Source organism: Equus przewalskii, chromosome 10 (assembly GCF_037783145.1).
Source record: "Equus przewalskii isolate Varuska chromosome 10, EquPr2, whole genome shotgun sequence".
In the NCBI taxonomy this organism is placed as follows: domain Eukaryota; kingdom Metazoa; phylum Chordata; class Mammalia; order Perissodactyla; family Equidae; genus Equus; species Equus przewalskii.
Genome location: NC_091840.1, coordinates 21,443,062 through 21,461,533, shown reverse-complemented (window position 1 = coordinate 21,461,533; position 18,472 = coordinate 21,443,062). Strand labels below are relative to the sequence as shown.

At 45.1% G+C, this 18,472-nt stretch overlaps 3 protein-coding genes across 3 annotated transcripts; all 3 read left to right on the top strand.

Moving 5' to 3' along the window:
- Nucleotides 1–2,478: 2,478 nt before the first annotated feature.
- Nucleotides 2,479–3,965, top strand: LOC139073887 (keratin-associated protein 9-6-like). The gene has a single exon (XM_070560462.1). It carries the CDS (start codon nucleotides 2,821–2,823, stop codon nucleotides 3,472–3,474), a length of 654 nt encoding a protein of 217 aa, XP_070416563.1. The 5' UTR covers nucleotides 2,479–2,820; the 3' UTR covers nucleotides 3,475–3,965.
- Nucleotides 3,966–6,935: 2,970 nt separating this feature from the next.
- LOC139073888 (keratin-associated protein 9-7-like) lies at nucleotides 6,936–7,979 on the top strand. Its single transcript, XM_070560464.1, has one exon. It carries the CDS (start codon nucleotides 7,001–7,003, stop codon nucleotides 7,481–7,483), a length of 483 nt encoding a protein of 160 aa, XP_070416565.1. The 5' UTR covers nucleotides 6,936–7,000; the 3' UTR covers nucleotides 7,484–7,979.
- A 2,965-nt stretch (nucleotides 7,980–10,944) lies between these two features.
- On the top strand, nucleotides 10,945–11,975 carry LOC103544968 (keratin-associated protein 9-7-like). The gene has a single exon (XM_008511734.2). It carries the CDS (start codon nucleotides 11,015–11,017, stop codon nucleotides 11,495–11,497), a length of 483 nt encoding a protein of 160 aa, XP_008509956.2. The 5' UTR covers nucleotides 10,945–11,014; the 3' UTR covers nucleotides 11,498–11,975.
- Nucleotides 11,976–18,472: the final 6,497 nt, after the last annotated feature.

Sequence of the window (18,472 nt, the reverse complement as noted above, 5' to 3'; positions counted from 1 at the left end):
AGTGGAGAACAAATGAATGAAAATGAAAATAGAGACAGATAGAAAAGCTGTGATTGATAGAGGTTACTGCAGAAAATGGATGCTGTGCTCCCAGAGAAGCTCATAAAATGATACAAACAGAAATGAGAGGCAACAGGAATGAAAACACCAGATATTTCATTCTATTAAAATAGCATCTAGGAAGATCTTAAACATTTAGGAAAGCATTCTGAACTTGACTATAACAAGAAAGAAGAGTTCCCTGGCAAAGTCAGTGGAAAGGAACTTGAAGAAATTGACCATGCTAAAGTTCACCACAGCCAGGGAGAGACATGCTCTGCAGGAGCAGAAGTCGATCCCACACCATGGGAAGACGAGGACCTAAGTTTGGAGGAAGATGGATGACATTTCCTATAAATGAGAACTGGGAAGGAAGATGGCTAATGAGGACAGGAACTTTCAATAATGCCGTTTGGACAATATAATCACAAGTGAACACCAGAGAAAGCAATGAAATGTACTTATATGTAAGGAAATACTCTTTAATATACCTACATAGAATAGGCTACTGCAGGGTACAAATTGACAGTCACTGAAGGAGACTGGACAACTGCTTTGGCAGGATGTTGTAGCAAAAATCTACAGCTTTAAGTGAATGATTTATATTCTGGATGTATAGTTTCCCTTCTGTTGAGACATCTCCACCAGTCTCTCACACTTCTGCGTTTCTTTCGAACAGACTTGGTTCTATGAAAAAGCAAGAAAATTAGTAAGCCATGGCAACATCATTCAAGAAAAATAGAGAGTAGGATCTGTAAATAATACCACAAATGAAAAGGGGACGTGACTACAGATTCTGAAGTATTAAAAGTATAATGAAATATAACAACTTTCTGTCAAAATTTTAAATCTTCCATAAAAAGGGCAAATTCCTAAGAAAGAACTTACCAGAACTGACATGAGAAGCAGCAAATCTAAAGATTCTTACATGAATTCAAGAAATTTAATCAATGATTATAAATGCTAATCTCCTCCTTTCACTTACCCTACCCTTCTCCCACACATACACACACACACACCCCTACAGACGCTAAAGGTTTCCACCAGTGTAATTTATCAATGAAAACATATTCAAGGAAGAAATCATAGTGTCTTAAATTCTTTTAGACATTATGAAAGGGAATATCTACCCACCTCCTTTGGTTCTGCTTTGTCTTTTTTTTCTTTTACTTTTTATTTTTTTCGGATGTACATCATATTTCAAATTCTGGATACATTACATCATGTTCACCACCCGAACACTAATTATAGTGCATCCCCTCACATGTGACCCTAATCACCCCTTTTGCCCTCCCCCCTCCCCCTTCCCCAATGGTAACCACCAGTCCAATCTCCAATGCTATGTGTTTTTTTTTTTGTCGTCTTTATCTTCTGCTTATGAGTGAGATCATATGGTATTTGACTTTCTCCCTCTGACTTATTTCACTCAGCATAATACCCTCAAGGTCCATCCATGTTGTCACAAATGGCCAGATTTCATCATTTCTTATGGCTGAGTAATAGTCCATCGTGTATAAATACCACATCTTCTTTATCCATTCGTCCCTTGATGGGCACCTAGGTTGCTTCCAAGTCTTGGCTATTGTCTATAATGCTGCAATGAACATAGGGGTGCAAGTATCTTTATGCCTTTGTGTTTTCAAGTTCTTTGGATAAATACCCAGCAGTGAAATAGCTGGATCATATGGTAGATCTATCCTTAATTTTCTGAGGAAACTCCATACTGCTTTCCATAGTAGCTGCACCAGTTTGCACTGCCACCAGCAGTGAACAAGGGTTCCCTTCTCTCCACACCCTCTCCAACATTTGTTGCTTCCTGTCTTGTTAATTATAGCCATTCTGACCGGAGTGAGGTGATACCTCATTGTAGTTTTGATTTGCATTTCCCTGATAGCTAACGATGTTGAGCATCTTTTCATGTGCCTGTTGGCCATCTGTCTATCTTCTTTGGAGAAATCTCTGTTCAGATCTTTGGCCCATTTTATAATTGGATTGCTGGCTTCTTTGTAGTTGAGCTGTATGAGTTCTTCGTATATTTTGGCTGTTAACCCCTTATCTGATATGTGGTTTGCAAATATCTTCTCCCAATTGTTAGGTTGTCTTTTTGTTTTGTTGATGGTTTCCTTTGCTGTGCAGAAGTTTTTAGTTTGATGTAGTCCCATTTGTTCATTTGCTTTGTCTTGTGGAAGAGATTGTGCCAACATCCTCCACCCAAGTGTCTTCGATAGCACTGGGATACACAGGTGGGTAGGGTGCTACAGAGAGAAATGCCTGTGGTTGTCTTGATTCAGGCTTTCTGGGTCAACTGACTGAGACCCAGCATGGACTCAGTTCTTCCGTGTGCACATATTAGCATCACGTCCCTCCCCAGGGACACTTCCCAATCTGCATAAAACCCAAGGAAGAAAGCTAGGGAAGGACAACTGATCTGAACCTCCCCAAGTCAGTGGGAAATAGATCACATGACCAGACTGTGATGGAAGCAGGAACGATGCTGATGATGCGACTACCTTCCTTGGATCCGAATAAAGTTTCAATGAGTTATTCTCAATTAGAAAATAGGTTAAACACTTACTTTATAAAGATTCATAACATTTAGGGAACAACTTCCTCCAGGACAACTCCTCCAGTGACAATGTAAAAAAAGGTAAACAACAATATGAGTCCTGCTCATTGGTGCCAACTTTGGGTGTCAGTGTATAAAAGCCCCAGAACAGAAGGAGTCATCAGATTCTTGAAAACTCACCTCTGAACAGAAGCTCACCCTCCACCTCTGACACCATGACCCACTCCTGCTGCTCCCCTTGCTGTCAGCCTACCTGCTGCAGGACCACCTGCTGCCAGCCCACCCGCAGTGGGTCCAGCTGTTGTGAGTCCAGCTGCTGCCAGCCTTGCTGCCCCCAAACTCGCTGTCAAGTCACCTGCTGCAGGACCACCTGCTACCAACCAGCTTGTGTGACCAGCTGCCGCCCTTCCTGCGGCAGCGCTCCCTGCTGCCAGCCCACCTGCTCTGAGCCCAGCTGCTGTGGACAAACCTGCAGTGAGTCCAGCTGCTGCCAGCCCTGCTGTCCCCAGACTTGCTGTCAAACCACCTGCTCTAGGACCACCTGCTACCAACCAACCTGTGTGACCAGCTGCCGCCTTTCCTGCTGCCCCGCTCCCTGCTGCCAGCCCACCTGCTCTGAGTCCAGCTGCTGTGGACAAACCTGCAGTCAGTCCAGCTGCTGCCAGCCTAGCTGCCCCCCAGCTTGCTGTCAGACCACCTGCTGCCAGCCAGCTTGCTCTGGACCCGTGTACTGCCAGAGAACCTGCTACCACCCCACCTGCGTCTGCCTGCCTTGTTGCCAAGCCCAGAGCTGCGGATCCAGCTGTTGCCAGCCTTGCTGCGGCCCAGCCTGCTGTGAGTCCAGCTGCTGCCGGCCTTCCTGCTGCTGATCACCCGACCAAAGAACCACCGTCTGCACAAACCAATCTTTTTCTCACCTTGCCGTTCCTACAACAAATTCACTTCCAGACATTGCTAAAAGCCAGCATGCTATCACTAAACTTTTGTTACTCATCTGCCTGTTGAAAAGCTTGTGAACAAGCTCGATGCAGTGCAGAGGACTTCCCCCAATTCTCCTCCTCCTTGTGTCTGTGGATCACGTGCCAGCTTCATGCATCCTCCATCCGGAGTCATGATCTCTCCTTTAACTCTGAAGTCAGCATCTTCACCCTCTACCTCTGAGTAACTTAGAAAAAGAAATCCTCCTCACTTTTACGTAGATTTCTGGAGCTGTTGATTAAGCTTCACAATCATGTTTTCCTTTTCAATATACTCATGTTTCTTGTACCCTGCTCTCTTCTTTTCATGATCACTTTGACTTGTCTCCCTGGATGCATGGAGTCTTCCCTATATTTCTTAATAAATCCTGTACCAATATTCATCCTATATTGTGTTTTGTTTAATAGTGCAGCATTTCTGATGTACAGATTTATCCACATTTTGCATAGCACATGCACTGTCCATTCTGAACCTCATACAATCCCCCACAAATGATCTCCGTTTTTCATATGAGAAAAATCATTGTGGAATGTTATGGTGCTGATATGGACAGACTCAAACCCAAGACTAGAGCCACTCCTGCTCAATGGTACTTACAAGTAGGAAAAAGCCCTGAGACTGAGCACTAGGAAGACGTTCACGTGGGTTTCTTCTTTGACAAAGAAAGACTATTCTCTTGTACGTGCAGATAACATCTGTGTCCGGAGTTCTTCCCAATCAGTGTCCTGGACCTCAGGGAACAGCGGCTACATGTGAGGGCCCCAGGGCTGCATCTCAGAGCTCCTGTGAAGGCAGGGAGCCTTCCTCACTTCAAGGACCCTCCAGCCCTTCAGTAATTCATCTACATCAAACATTTTTGAGCCTCTAGTGTGTCCTCACAAGATAGAAGCTCATCTAAAGAGACTTGCCCTTTGGTATTGCACATGGAAAAACCTTCAGCTTTTCCTCTCTGTCTAGGGAACATCCAGCTCTTCCCTACTATGTCTTTCTTCCCTGTGCGTCTCCTCTACTACTCACAAAATTTCACTCCTGGTCAGCAAACATGTGGAGGGTTTTCCCCACACCAAGCAATTCTCTGCGACACCGGCTGAGTATCCTACAATGCAACTCAGTTCTGGGCTCAGTCCCACAAGACTGTCCCCTGCTCCCACTTCAGATGCCAGGCACAAGCCTAAGTTACCTGTGCTTCTGGCCAACCAGTTATAGATTGGAGGTTCCCACGCCCCTCTCCTTGGACTTCAGACACCAGTCACAAGCCCAGGTTGTTACCTAGACTTCTGAGCAACTGCCTATAAATCAGATTCCCTTGACCCTCTCCTTCCTTGGGTTCCATTAACTTGCTAGAGCGGCTCACAGAACTCAGGAAACATTCTGCTTGCTAGATCGCTAGTTTATTATAAAAGAATGTGACTCAGGAACAGCCAGACAGAAGAGATGCGTAGGGCGAAGTATGTGGGAAGGGATGTGGAGCTTCCATGACATCTCCAGGCACACCATTCTCCCCGCATCTCCACACGTTCACCAACCTGGAAGCTCTTAAACACCATCCTTTTGGATTTTTTATGGAGGCTTCGTTACACAGGCATGATGGATTAAATCACTGACCACTGGTGATAGAACTCCATCTCCAGAACCTCGACCCTCTCCCCCCACCAGAGGTTGGCCTGAGGATGGGACCAAAAGCTCCAAGGCTCTAATCACATGGTTGGCTCCACTGGCAAACAGCCCTCCATATTTAGGTGCTTTCCAAAAGTCGCCTCATTAACATAACAAAAGACCTTTATCACTCTCAGCATTTAAGAAATTCCAAGGGTTTTGGGAGCTGTGAGCCAGGAACCCTGAAGGATGACCAAATATATATATTCCTTATTATACATCACAAGTATCATGTAATCAAATTCTTGTGTGGGCTACTTGTCCAGAGTACTTATTGACAGAGTAAAAAAGGAATTAATTAATTCCTGCAAAACATATTATGGTCCCCAACTATAAGAAAATTTGTCCTCCTGATCAAAATGTTAAGAAAATTAAGTAAGGAGAAAGGTGGGGATTGGGAAACTATGCAATAGGCATGTATGACTTTGAGGAATTCATAACCTCTGAACCATCGAAGGGAACAAAACAACCTCCTGTGTTTTGTGAAGCAAATACAAAGCATTTAAGGGAAATAAAAACTCGTGTTTCAGGGGAATCAAAAGAACGACGTATGAGGGAGCTGGAGTCTTTACAAACCAACTCTCTAGAAGCATTGGTTGAATGTTTCCTCAGTTAGCATGTAAAGGCAGCAGGACTTTCGGTCGTTGCATGAAGAGAGCCCGTAGACAGAGGTGCAGACCCGGCAGGGGGAAATTGGCCCGAACACACTGAGATGCAAGATATATGGGTGGGATATTAAAAAACATAATCTACAATCTACCATTTGTTCCACTCAGATCAGTGTGGTAGACAGTCACAATTTCTAAAACAAGAAGTGGGAGGGGGCAAATGGGAGAGAGAAGAAAGAAAGAGGAAGGAGAAAAGTAAGGACAGAAGGAAAGGAGGGAGGGAAGGGAGAGAGAGAAAGGTGAAAAGGAAGAGAGAAAGAGAGAAAGGAAGGAAGAAAGGGAGAAAGAAAGAAAGAAAGAAAGGGAGAGAGGGAGGGAGGAAGGAAGTAAAGAAGGAAGGAAGGAAGGAAAAAAGAAAAGAAAGAAAGAAAGAGAAAAAATGTGTAGCCAGTGAATTGACAACAATTGGCCACTCAGGATGTAAACTGACTGATGCTTCCTTAGTCCCAGGGAAGTGCCTCTGCTTCAGCCCTCCTGCTTTGGTCCTGCTTTGTCATATGGAAGAGATTGTGCCAACACCCTCCACCCAAGTGTCTTTGATAGCACTGGGATACACAGGTGGGTAGGGTGCTACAGAGAGAGATGCCTCTATTGTCATGATTCAGGCTTTGTGGGGAAACAGACCAGGACTCAGCATGGATTCAGTTCCTCACTGTGAACATATCAGCATCATGCCCCTCCCCAGGGACACTTCCCAATCTGCATACACCAAAGGGACAAAGCTGGGGAGGGACAACTGCTCTGACTTCCCCAGGTCAGCAGGAAATATATCACATGATCAGATTGTGATGGAAGCAGGAACGATGCTGATGATGTGACTGCCTTCCTTGGATCTGAAAAAGGCTTCTATGAGTTATTTTCAATTAGGAAACAGATTAAACACTTAATTTCTAAAGATTCGTAACATTTAGGGTACAGCTTCCTCTATGACAACTCCGCCAGCGACTCTGGAAGCCAACGTAAACAACAAGCAAAGCCCTGCTCATTGGCCCAAATTTGGGGGGTCAGTGTATAAAAGCCCCAGAACAGAAGGAGTCATCAGATTCTTGAAAACTCACCTCTGAACAGGAGCCCACCCTCCACCCCTGACACCATGACCCACTCCTGCTGCTCCCCTTGCTGCCAGCCTACCTGCTGCAGGACCACCTGCTGCCAGCCCACCTGCAGTGGGTCCAGCTGTTGTGAGTCCAGCTGCTGCCAGCCTTGCTGTCCCCCAACTCGCTGTCAAGTCACCTGCTGCAGAACCACCTGTTACCAACCAGCTTGTGTGACCAGCTGCCGCCCTTCCTGCTGCCCCACTCCCTGCTGCCAGCCCACCTGCTCTGAGTCCAGCTGCTGTGGACAAACCTGCAGTCAGTCCAGCTGCTGCCAGCCTTGCTGCCCCCCAGCTTGCTGTCAGACCATCTGCTGCCAGCCAGCTTGTTCTGGACCCGTGTACTGCCGGAGAACCTGCTACCACCCCACCTGCGTCTGCCTGCCTTGTTGCCAAGCCCAGAGCTGCGGATCCAGCTGTTGCCAGCCTTGCTGCCGCCCAGCCTGCTGTGAGTCCAGCTGCTGCCGGCCTTCCTGCTGCTGATCACCCGACCAAAGAACCACCGTCTGCACAAACCAATCTTTTTCTCACCTTGCCGTTCCTACGACAAATTCACTTCCAGACATTGCTAAAAGCCAGCATGCTATCACTAAATTTCTGTTACTTATCTGCCTGTTGAAAAGCTTGTGAACAAGCTCGATGCAGTGCAGAGGACTTCCCCCAATTCTCCTCCTCCTTGTGTCTGTGGATCACGTGCCAGCTTCATGCATCCTCCATCCGGAGTCATGATCTCTCCTTTAACTCTGAAGTCAGCATCTTCACCCTCTACCTCTGAGTAACTTAGAAAACGAAATCCTCCTCACTTTTACGTAGGTTTCTGCAGCTGTTGATTAAGCTTCACAATCATGTTTTCCTTTTCAATATACTCATGTTTCTTGTACCCTGCTCTCTTCTTTTCATGATCACTTTGACTTGTCTCCCTGGATGCATGGAGTCTTCCCTATATTTCTTAATAAATCCTGTACCAATATTCATCCTATATTGTGTTTTGTTTAATAGTGCAGCATTTCTGATGTACAGATTTATCCACATTTTGCATAGCACATGCACTATCCATTCTGAACCTCATACAATCCCCCACAAATGATCTCCGTTTTTCATATGAGAAAAATCATTGTGGAATGTTATGGTGCTGATATGGACAGACTCAAACCCAAGACTAGAGCCACTCCTGCTCAATGGTACTTACAAGTAGGAAAAAGCCCTGAGACTGAGCACTAGGAAGACGTTCACGTGGGCTTCTTCTTTGACAAAGAAAGACTATTCTCTTGTACGTGCAGATAACATCTGTGTCCGGAGTTCTTCCCAATCAGTGTCCTGGACCTCAGGGAACAGCGGCTACATGTGAGGGCCCCAGGGCTGCATCTCAGAGCTCCTGTGAAGGCAGGGAGCCTTCCTCACTTCAAGGACCCTCCAGCCCTTCAGTAATTCATCTACATCAAACATTTTTGAGCCTCTAGTGTGTCCTCACAAGATAGAAGCTCATCTAAAGAGACTTGCCCTTTGGTATTGCACATGGAAAAACCTTCAGCTTTTCCTCTCTGTCTAGGGAACATCCAGCTCTTCCCTACTATGTCTTTCTTCCCTGTGCGTCTCCTCTACGACTCACACAAAATTTCACTCCTGGTCAGCAAACATGTGGAGGGTTTTCCCCACACCAAGCAATTCTCTGCGACACCGGCTGGGTATCCTACAATTCAACTCAGTTCTGGGCTCAGTCCCACAAAACTGTCCCCTGCTCCCACTTCAGATGCCAGGCACAAGCCTAAGTTACCTGTGCTTCTGGCCAACCAGTTATAGATTGGAGGTTCCCACGCCCCTCTCCTTGGACTTCAGACACCAGTCACAAGCCCAGGTTGTTACCTAGACTTCTGAGCAACTGCCTATAAATCAGATTCCCTTGACCCTCTCCTTCCTTGGGTTCCATTAACTTGCTAGAGCGGCTCACAGAACTCAGGAAACATTCTGCTTGCTAGATCGCTAGTTTATTATAAAAGAATGTGACTCAGGAACAGCCAGACAGAAGAGATGCGTAGGGCGAAGTATGTGGGAAGGGATGTGGAGCTTCCATGACGTCTCCAGGCACACCATTCTCCCCGCATCTCCACACGTTCACCAACCTGGAAGCTCTTAAACACCATCCTTTTGGATTTTTTATGGAGGCTTCGTTACACAGGCATGATGGATTAAATCACTGACCACTGGTGATAGAACTCCATCTCCAGAACCTCGACCCTCTCCCCCCACCAGAGGTTGGCCTGAGGATGGGACCAAAAGCTCCAAGGCTCTAATCACATGGTTGGCTCCACTGGCAAACAGCCTTCCATATTTAGGTGCTTTCCAAAAGTCGCCTCATTAACATAACAAAAGACCTTTATCACTCTCAGCATTTAAGAAATTCCAAGGGTTTTGGGAGCTGTGAGCCAGGAACCCTGAAGGATGACCAAATATATATATTCCTTATTATACATCACAAGTATCATGTAATCAAATTCTTGTGTGGGCTACTTGTCCAGAGTACTTATTGACAGAGTAAAAAAGGAATTAATTAATTCCTGCAAAACATATTATGGTCCCCAACTATAAGAAAATTTGTCCTCCTGATCAAAATGTTAAGAAAATTAAGTGAGGAGAAAGGTGGGGATTGGGAAACTATGCAATAGGCATGTATGACTTTGAGGAATTCATAACCTCTGAACCATCGAAGGGAACAAAACAACCTCCTGTGTTTTGTGAAGCAAATACAAAGCATTTAAGGGAAATAAAAACTCGTGTTTCAGGGGAATCAAAAGAACGACGTATGAGGGAGCTGGAGTCTTTACAAACCAACTCTCTAGAAGCATTGGTTGAATGTTTCCTCAGTTAGCATGTAAAGGCAGCAGGACTTTCGGTCGTTGCATGAAGAGAGCCCGTAGACAGAGGTGCAGACCCGGCAGGGGGAAATTGGCCCGAACACACTGAGATGCAAGATATATGGGTGGGATATTAAAAAACATAATCTACAATCTACCATTTGTTCCACTCAGATCAGTGTGGTAGACAGTCACAATTTCTAAAACAAGAAGTGGGAGGGGGCAAATGGGAGAGAGAAGAAAGAAAGAGGAAGGAGAAAAGTAAGGACAGAAGGAAAGGAGGGAGGGAAGGGAGAGAGAGAAAGGTGAAAAGGAAGAGAGAAAGAGAGAAAGGAAGGAAGAAAGGGAGAAAGAAAGAAAGAAAGAAAGGGAGAGAGGGAGGGAGGAAGGAAGTAAAGAAGGAAGGAAGGAAGGAAAAAAGAAAAGAAAGAAAGAAAGAGAAAAAATGTGTAGCCAGTGAATTGACAACAATTGGCCACTCAGGATGTAAACTGACTGATGCTTCCTTAGTCCCAGGGAAGTGCCTCTGCTTCAGCCCTCCTGCTTTGGTCCTGCTTTGTCATATGGAAGAGATTGTGCCAACACCCTCCACCCAAGTGTCTTTGATAGCACTGGGATACACAGGTGGGTAGGGTGCTACAGAGAGAGATGCCTCTATTGTCATGATTCAGGCTTTGTGGGGAAACAGACCAGGACTCAGCATGGATTCAGTTCCTCACTGTGAACATATCAGCATCATGCCCCTCCCCAGGGACACTTCCCAATCTGCATACACCAAAGGGACAAAGCTGGGGAGGGACAACTGCTCTGACTTCCCCAGGTCAGCAGGAAATATATCACATGATCAGATTGTGATGGAAGCAGGAACGATGCTGATGATGTGACTGCCTTCCTTTTATCTGAAAAAGGTTTCTATGAGTTATTTTCAACTAGGAAACAGATTAAACAGTTAATTTCTAAAGATTCATAACATTTAGGGTACAGCTTCCTCTATGACAACTCCGCCAGCGACTCTGGAAGACAACGTAAACAACAACAAGCAAAGTCCTGCTCATTGGCCCAAATTTGGGGGGTCAGTGTATAAAAGCCCCAGAACAGAAGGAGTCATCAGATTCTTGAAAACTCACCTCTGAACAGGAGCCCACCCTCCACCCCTGACACCATGACCCACTCCTGCTGCTCCCCTTGCTGCCAGCCTACCTGCTGCAGGACCACCTGCTGCCAGCCCACCCGCAGCGGGTCCAGCTGTTGTGAGTCCACCTGCTGCCAGCCCTGCTGTCCCCAGACTCGCTGTCAAACCACCTGCTCTAGGACCACCTGCTACCAACCAACCTGTGTGACCAGCTGCCGCCTTTCTTGCTGCCCCACTCCCTGCTGCCAGCCCACCTGCTCTGAGTCCAGCTGCTGTGGACAAACCTGCAGTCAGTCCAGCTGCTGCCAACCTTGCTGCCCCCCAGCTTCCTGTCAAACCATCTGCTGCCAGCCAGCTTGCTCTGGACCCGTGTACTGCCGGAGAACCTGCTACCACCCTACCTGCGTCTGCCTGCCTTGTTGCCAAGCCCAGAGCTGCGGATCCAGCTGTTGCCAGCCTTGCTGCCGCCCAGCCTGCTGTGAGTCCAGCTGCTGCCAGCCTTCCTGCTGCTGATCACCCCACCATAGAATCATGTGACACAGATCAACCTTCTGACAACCAACCTGTCAGCTCTCCATTACTGCCACTGCCTCTGTCCAGCATGCTGCCGCCATCTTTCTATTAGTCATATTCTTGATTAAAAGGCTCTGTGAATAGGTGTAGTAAGACGCAGTCAACTTCAGTCTAATTTTCTTCATCTTTATTTGCTGTTGATCTCTGTGCCAGCTGCAGGTCTTAGGTCTCCCTGACCTATGGTAACTGTGTCAGCCTTGCAAAAATGATCACCATTTTCCCTCTAAGTAACCTACAGCACAAATTCCTGTGACAGTTTTCTTAGGTTTTTCCATGTTTACTATTTCTCCATAATCATTTCTTCTAGTGGACGCATGGTTCTTCTCACTTCTTCTTCTTCCTGGTTACTTTGCATTGCCTTCCCAGCCTTGGGGAAGCTTCTCTGCTTCTTTCCCAATAAAGTCTTTGCTATCTTCCAGCCTATAGTGTGATTTTATTTTTTGTACAGCATTTACTTTCAAATCCTTACATTATATTTCATTTCACAAGTATGATTTATTCTGAGCCTCAAAATGACCTCTGAACTGACAGAACCAAGATGATCACCTTCCTCTTACAAATGAGTAAAAACCACTTGCTAGTTGTGGACAGAATTTACTCAAGGGCTAGGGCCTCTGATTCTAGCTCCAGGTCTTGTACTCACTAGAAGCACAAAGAAAACAGTGGTCAGAGGACTGGGAAGGTGGTTGCCTTGGATCACCCGTGTACAATTGAAAATAAACTTTTCCAAATGGAGAGAATTTTTCTGTTTACAAATGTAGTCTCCCACCCAGTTGCAAAGACTATTTGCACCTCAAAGACTGTTTGCACATATGAGGCCAGTAGGCTGGATTTAAGAGCCATCCTCTCTATTTAAGCGTCCACTGTATTCCTGGCACTGTGCTGGTATATTTAACCCAGAGGCTCATCTAAAGACACTTGCTCTTCCATGTCAAGGGATGGCATCCCAGAATGGTCTCGTTCATCTGGCCACATTTAGTGTGAAATATAAAAACGGGATCAAGTAAAACACATACTCTCAGCCATGTTTTATGTACCTCTAAACTTTCAGTCCATTTTTTCTCTTAACCAGAACATCAGCGAGGGAATAAGGAAAGACATAGTACTGGGAACTGATCTAATCACATCATGGAAATTTTACCTTTGAGCCATTCACAACCTCTACGAAACACCATCGTGAGCTTTATGAGATGAAGCTGAAGCACGGATCAAACCCAGATATATCTGAGATTCTCTGAAAAGACTGCCTAGCTCATAACAGGGAAGGAGATAAGTTGAGATAATAATATTTGTTCATTTTATTTAGATGTTGGTCTAAATCAGGGTTCCTCAACCTTGGCGCCGTTGACCTTTTGGTCCAGATAACTCTTTGTTGGTGGGGATGAGGGGCGTTGTTGCGAACATCGAAGAATGTTTAGCAGCATCCTGGCCTCTACCTGCTACATGCCCGTAGCACCCCTTCCTAGTTGTGACACACAGAGCTAAGATGGGTGGCGAAAGTGGATAAACGGCAAAAACACAGAGTGGAATGTGTAGAGGAATTGTCTAAATGTACAGAATTCGATAATAATCAAACGTGACACCAAATTCACGGGATGCAACAAAAGCAGTGTTTTGAGGGTAATTTATGTGTTTAAATCTTTATATTAGAAGAGAGGAAAACCTCAAAACTAATGAGTGAAATGCCTCATCTTAAGAAACTAAAGGACAAGCAAAAGCATTGCCCCCAACTGCGTAGAAGAAAACAAATACTTAAGAGTGGAAATGAGTACAACAGAAAATAAAGGAAAAACAGTGAAGTTCAACAAAGCCAAAAGTTTTGTCTTTTTTAAAAAGTGAACAAAATCGATAAAATGCTGGGAAGATTGATGAGCTAAAAAGGTACAAGACAAAATTAAATAATTTTGTGGAAAAAAAAGTTGGGCATAAAATATGGATAAGATAGATCTTTAAAGTAATAACAAAATAAAATTATTTTATCTCTTGTCGTGTTGCAAACTATGTGTTACTAAAGAACAACTATTTACTCTTTCTCACAATTTCACAGGCAGACAGAGCTCAGCTCTTTTGTCCCACATGGTATTGACTGAGAGAAGAGAGTCACAGTTCGCACATGGAGCAAAGGATCTGTCTCAAGAACATATAAATAACTCCCACAAACCAGTAAGCATAAACGACTCAATAGAAAATTGGGCAAAAGATGTGGATAGGAATTTTACACATATAGCCAATAAACATGGAAAAACCCTCAAAATTGTAAGTAATTGAGAAAACAAATCAAAACCTCAAGAAGGTTCCAATTGACACCGCCATATTGGGAAACAATTTAAAATTCTGACAAGACCAAGAATCAGGGAGGCTGTGAAGCCCCAGAACCTCTTGCATGTTGGAGGAGGGGTAGAGAGAGGTACAAATTTGTACAGCCACTTTAGGAAACAAATTGGCATTTTCTCCTAAATGAGAGGCCTGTCAATCAAACTTGCGGATAAACTCAGTCCCCAGGCTTTGTTGACGATCAAACATTCTGTTAATTACCTTGCTAAATTGTGAGGTTTCTTCGTGGAGTGGAGCCTGTTTCACTTTTATTTGTTTCTTTGCTGCTTCCTGTAGATCGACATGCCAGGTGCTGGTCTGCTTGGTCTATCTTGACATCAAATCATGATCTCAGCCTGGGAACAGTGCTCATCCCCGTTTCCCTCGAAGCATCTTAAAAAGCAAATTCTCAGGGCTGTTCTCTTAAGTCCCTGCAACTGATCAATATCAATGTCTCATTGGCACAGGCGCTTAACACCAGCCCTGATATCAGTTCCCCCACATTGAACCCAGCATATATGGGGTTAAAACTAAAACCCACCACCCCCTTTCCTGCTTCTCTAGCTCCACTCATATGTAAATACCTGTTTCTTTAACCTTTGACTCCTTGAGCTTTACAACTAAATAGGAGTTATAAATTGCTAAAAAGCCCAGGAGGCCTGGAGTTGGAGGCACACTGAAGTTTAGCTAATCATGTGTCCTTGAAGTTTGCCAGGAAAGCTGCTGACTCAAGAATATCAAGGAACGGAGGCTTCCCAGACCTCAGCTCCTCAACCCGCCTCAAGCAGGAAGAGGAGACAGCGGCAAAGGACGCCCACCTGCCCTCCTCCTGTCTCATCATCCCTCCCGCCTCGCTGCAAGCAGCCTCTCAAAGCCAAGCGCAGGCTGGAGGAAAAGCGCCGACCTGCACAAGCTACATGTTCCCCATCCCCTACCCAAAAGCCCAAATAAAAATCCCTACCCGTTCCTCATCAGAGAGCTGGCAATTTTTGAGTCATGAGCCCTTGCTTTGCTCCCTGTGTCTGGAATAGTAAAAACTTTCCTCTTCCACTCAAGACTCTGTTCTCGTTATTTGGATTGGCATCGGGTTCAGGGACCGAACTTTCGGTTACATTATCAATGTATTCCGCATTCCTGAGTCCTACTCCTTGCTTTCGAGATCACTGAGAATGATCTCCCAGTCTTTACTATTGTGGACCACACATTGGGATTTGGTTTTGCACAGCTATTCCTTTAAAAGTCCTTGCATGTGTATTGCATTTCTTGTTATCTCTTCAGTGTCATGGTAACCCCCACATGCTGGGCAGAGCAAGGACGACCATCTCCACTTTACAAACGGGAAACGTCACTTGCCTCATGTCCTACAGCGAGTAATTGGGTCCAATAGGATTGGGTCCAATACCCAGATGGTCTTGATGCGGGGTCGGTGAGCCGAGTCGTCGAAAGAAAGATTTCTTAGACTCTCAAGATCTGGCAGGAGTGCTCTTTTATTTAGAGAATAGTGTGGAATAGCATGGGGACAGGACCCATGGGCAGTCAGAGCTTCTGCTGCTGCTGCTTCTGCTGCCCCCGCTGGCATGGGGACAGGACCCATGGGCAGGCAGAGCTGGTGCGTGGGGACAGGACCCACGGGCAGTCAGAGCTCCTGCTGCTGCCCCGAGTTGAGGGTTAGGGCTAAATTTAAGGCATAGGTATGTGAGTTATCTCTTTACAAGACAAAGAATATGTAAAAAAGTTAAAATGGTATCGGTGCCCGTTTGGTCTGGCCATTTGGCAGTCCCACAACTTTTAGATAAGAATCAAACCGGATTGAGTAAATGGCAGAAGTCACCACTTGAATTTTATCCTCGGCTAAAGACAAAGGAGGATTTGTTGGGGGGGAGGGTGAGTTACATGAGGTTGCCAGACAGTAACCAACTTAAGTTCTTGCCTCTGGCATTGATTAAGAGCTTCTAGAGATAAGACCATCCCCCCTTCTTCCTGGCACAGAGAGGGAGGCATCTTCACAGATAGAGGTTTCCCTTAGAAATGTAAATGTTTCCCAACAAAGGGGCAAACAAATTCCACTCCTTGGAGCCTGAATCTCATCTGTAGTTTTAAAACTAACCAGCCTAAAAATCCTCATCATAAGCCATTTTAAAATTAAGCAGCCTAAAAATCCTCATCAGTCTGACTCCTGATCCAGGACATTTTTATTCAGATTTTACTGCAAGTAGAAATAACTTTGGTGACTGAGTTTTGAGAATGTGTACAATTTGAGTTGCTTGTCTACCAAAGGAAACAATGATGCCTTTCACATGCAAATCACTTTTCTTCCTAGGATAACAGCTCCCAACACCATTTTCCACATGCTTACAAACAATAGCAGCTGGTGTTAAGGTCTCAAGTAAATGAAGTAAGATCCTCGTTGTTTTAGGGCTCTGGTCTGCAACTGAGCAATTCATCTCCATGAAATATTTCCTGGCACTATCCTAGAACATTGAGAAGGAGGCTCACCTAAAAGTACTTTTTTCCTCTATCTGTGTCGTGAAAATGGCAGTCTTGCTTGGTCTCATTCACCTGGTGTCCCAGATTGTATTTTCCAAAAATAGCCACAGAAGTAGCTAGAGTCCTGCTTACTCAACAGACAGTTACCAGGTTAATTTCTCTCCCTTCAAATATCAGTGAGGGTTTATGACTGTTCTGACAAAGAGCACAGCAGAAGAGATGATCTGTGACTTCCTGGCCAGGTCATTAGAAGGCTGTAACTTCTTTTTGGCTCTCTGGCTCTTTGAGGATGCTCACTCTGGGGTTAGCCAGTCACCATGCTGTGAGGTCTACGCCAAGAGGCCACGTGGAGAGAAACTCAGTTCCCTCCTCCCTCAGCTGATAGCCCTCAGGAACTAACAGAGAGATGAGTGAACAAGTCTTCAGATGATTCTAACTCCAAGCCTTTGAGTATTCCAGCTGATGCTTGAGGCACCAGAGCATCGTTGTCTGAATTCCTGACCCACAGAATCTACAAAGACAATAAGCAGCTGTTTTACATCATTAGGTTTTGGGGTAATTAGTTATGCAACTTTAGCAGTTAGAATATGGACCAAAAAAAGACTGAAAAACACTCTGCAAAGCACACAAGGTGTGGGTGCCTTCAAACTCTGCATCTATTTAGTTCCTGATCAGAGCATTACAAGGAAATTATATACTTACAGAATCCTAGGAATTGAAGTAAGAGCAATGGGTATATAACCCTCTGATACAACCAGTTTCTGGATTTTGTGGGGCAAAGATGAAGCCAAAGACACTCAACATCAGAATCAGAAAACAGAAGGATTTGAGGAAAAACAAGAAAAGAAACCGAGCGCTCCTAGAAGCCCCAGCGGATGTAACAGACACAAGGGTAGGCCTCCAAAGTGGGAGCCAGATTTTCTGAAGAAGAACTGAACAATAAAGAGGATATCCACATATTTCCTGGGGAAAAAACCCTGATGCTGGCTCTGGAAGGAAAAGAATATTTTGTGGCCAGAGCCCTCTCCTTGTGGTTAGGTTCTAGAAGTTTCAACAGGTAGGAGGAATTCTGTGAAGAGGATACCAGCTTATTGGACTTGCTAAGTGCTCTTTCCCCTGACGCATGACGTGACAGGGCAGGGATGAGCTGAGGGACTGTCACGTATCATGTATCATGAGTGACTACAAATATGAGGTGTGATATTTTCTTATCATTTCTAATTCATAATCCAGCAAGGTTTTATTATTCCCATTTTGCAGATGAGGAAACAGAGACTAAGGGGGATGAAGTAACTTGCTCAAAGTTGCACCACTAGCCAACAGTTTATCGCTTCAAACACTGGGCTGTTTATGCCACACTCACTGCGTGTGCTGTGCTCCGCAACCCAGGCTGGGGAGGGAACACGGGTCTATGAAGCCCTGAACATGAAAGTGCTTTACTTGATGCTTTCACATTTTTTCATCTCTCTTTCCTATCAACAATTGGGACTTTCTGGGGGAGAATGAGAACTAACAGTTACATCCGGATGTTAAGCTGGTCCTTTATTTCAACAAGATGTATTGGGTACTTGCTGTATGTTAAGCACTGTGCCAGGTGCTGGGACTATAGAAGAGAACAAGACATTCACGGTCGCTACTCTTATGGTGCTTCTAGTGGAAAACAAACAGGAGATGAAACTAGACGCTGGAAATGGGGATGATGAGCCTATATCACTAATGATAGAGGAAGAGTAGTTCGAGAGAGCTGCGTCTATGCGGGATCATGTCTGGCCTACCCAACCAGGGAGGGAAGGAAAGACAAAATTCCATGTTGATTCCATGAATCAACTTAATATGTAGTACAGCAGGCACGATACTGAAAGAAGAATTCAGGTACAAAGTTCCCCAATGATATATATGCAAAAACAATGAAAACTCATTGGAATGCATTGAGTTATTTTCCCGAAAGCCTGCAGCTGTTAGGTAGCAGAACATGACTCAAGTGACGACTCATCTATCTGATTTCCATCTCCGTGGTCCAGCCTCTGCTGTCTTCTTCTACAGTGGAGAACACACGGATGAATACAGAGGAGAGATGCAGAGATGAGACTCTGTGTGGGCATGCTATACTTGTTC

Bases quoted from the DNA above. Each gene is read 5' to 3' on its own strand.
- LOC139073888 (XM_070560464.1), top strand. From the start codon at position 7,001: ATGACCCACTCCTGCTGCTCCCCTTGCTGCCAGCCTACCTGCTGCAGG.
- LOC103544968 (XM_008511734.2), top strand. From the start codon at position 11,015: ATGACCCACTCCTGCTGCTCCCCTTGCTGCCAGCCTACCTGCTGCAGG.
- LOC139073887 (XM_070560462.1), top strand. From the start codon at position 2,821: ATGACCCACTCCTGCTGCTCCCCTTGCTGTCAGCCTACCTGCTGCAGG.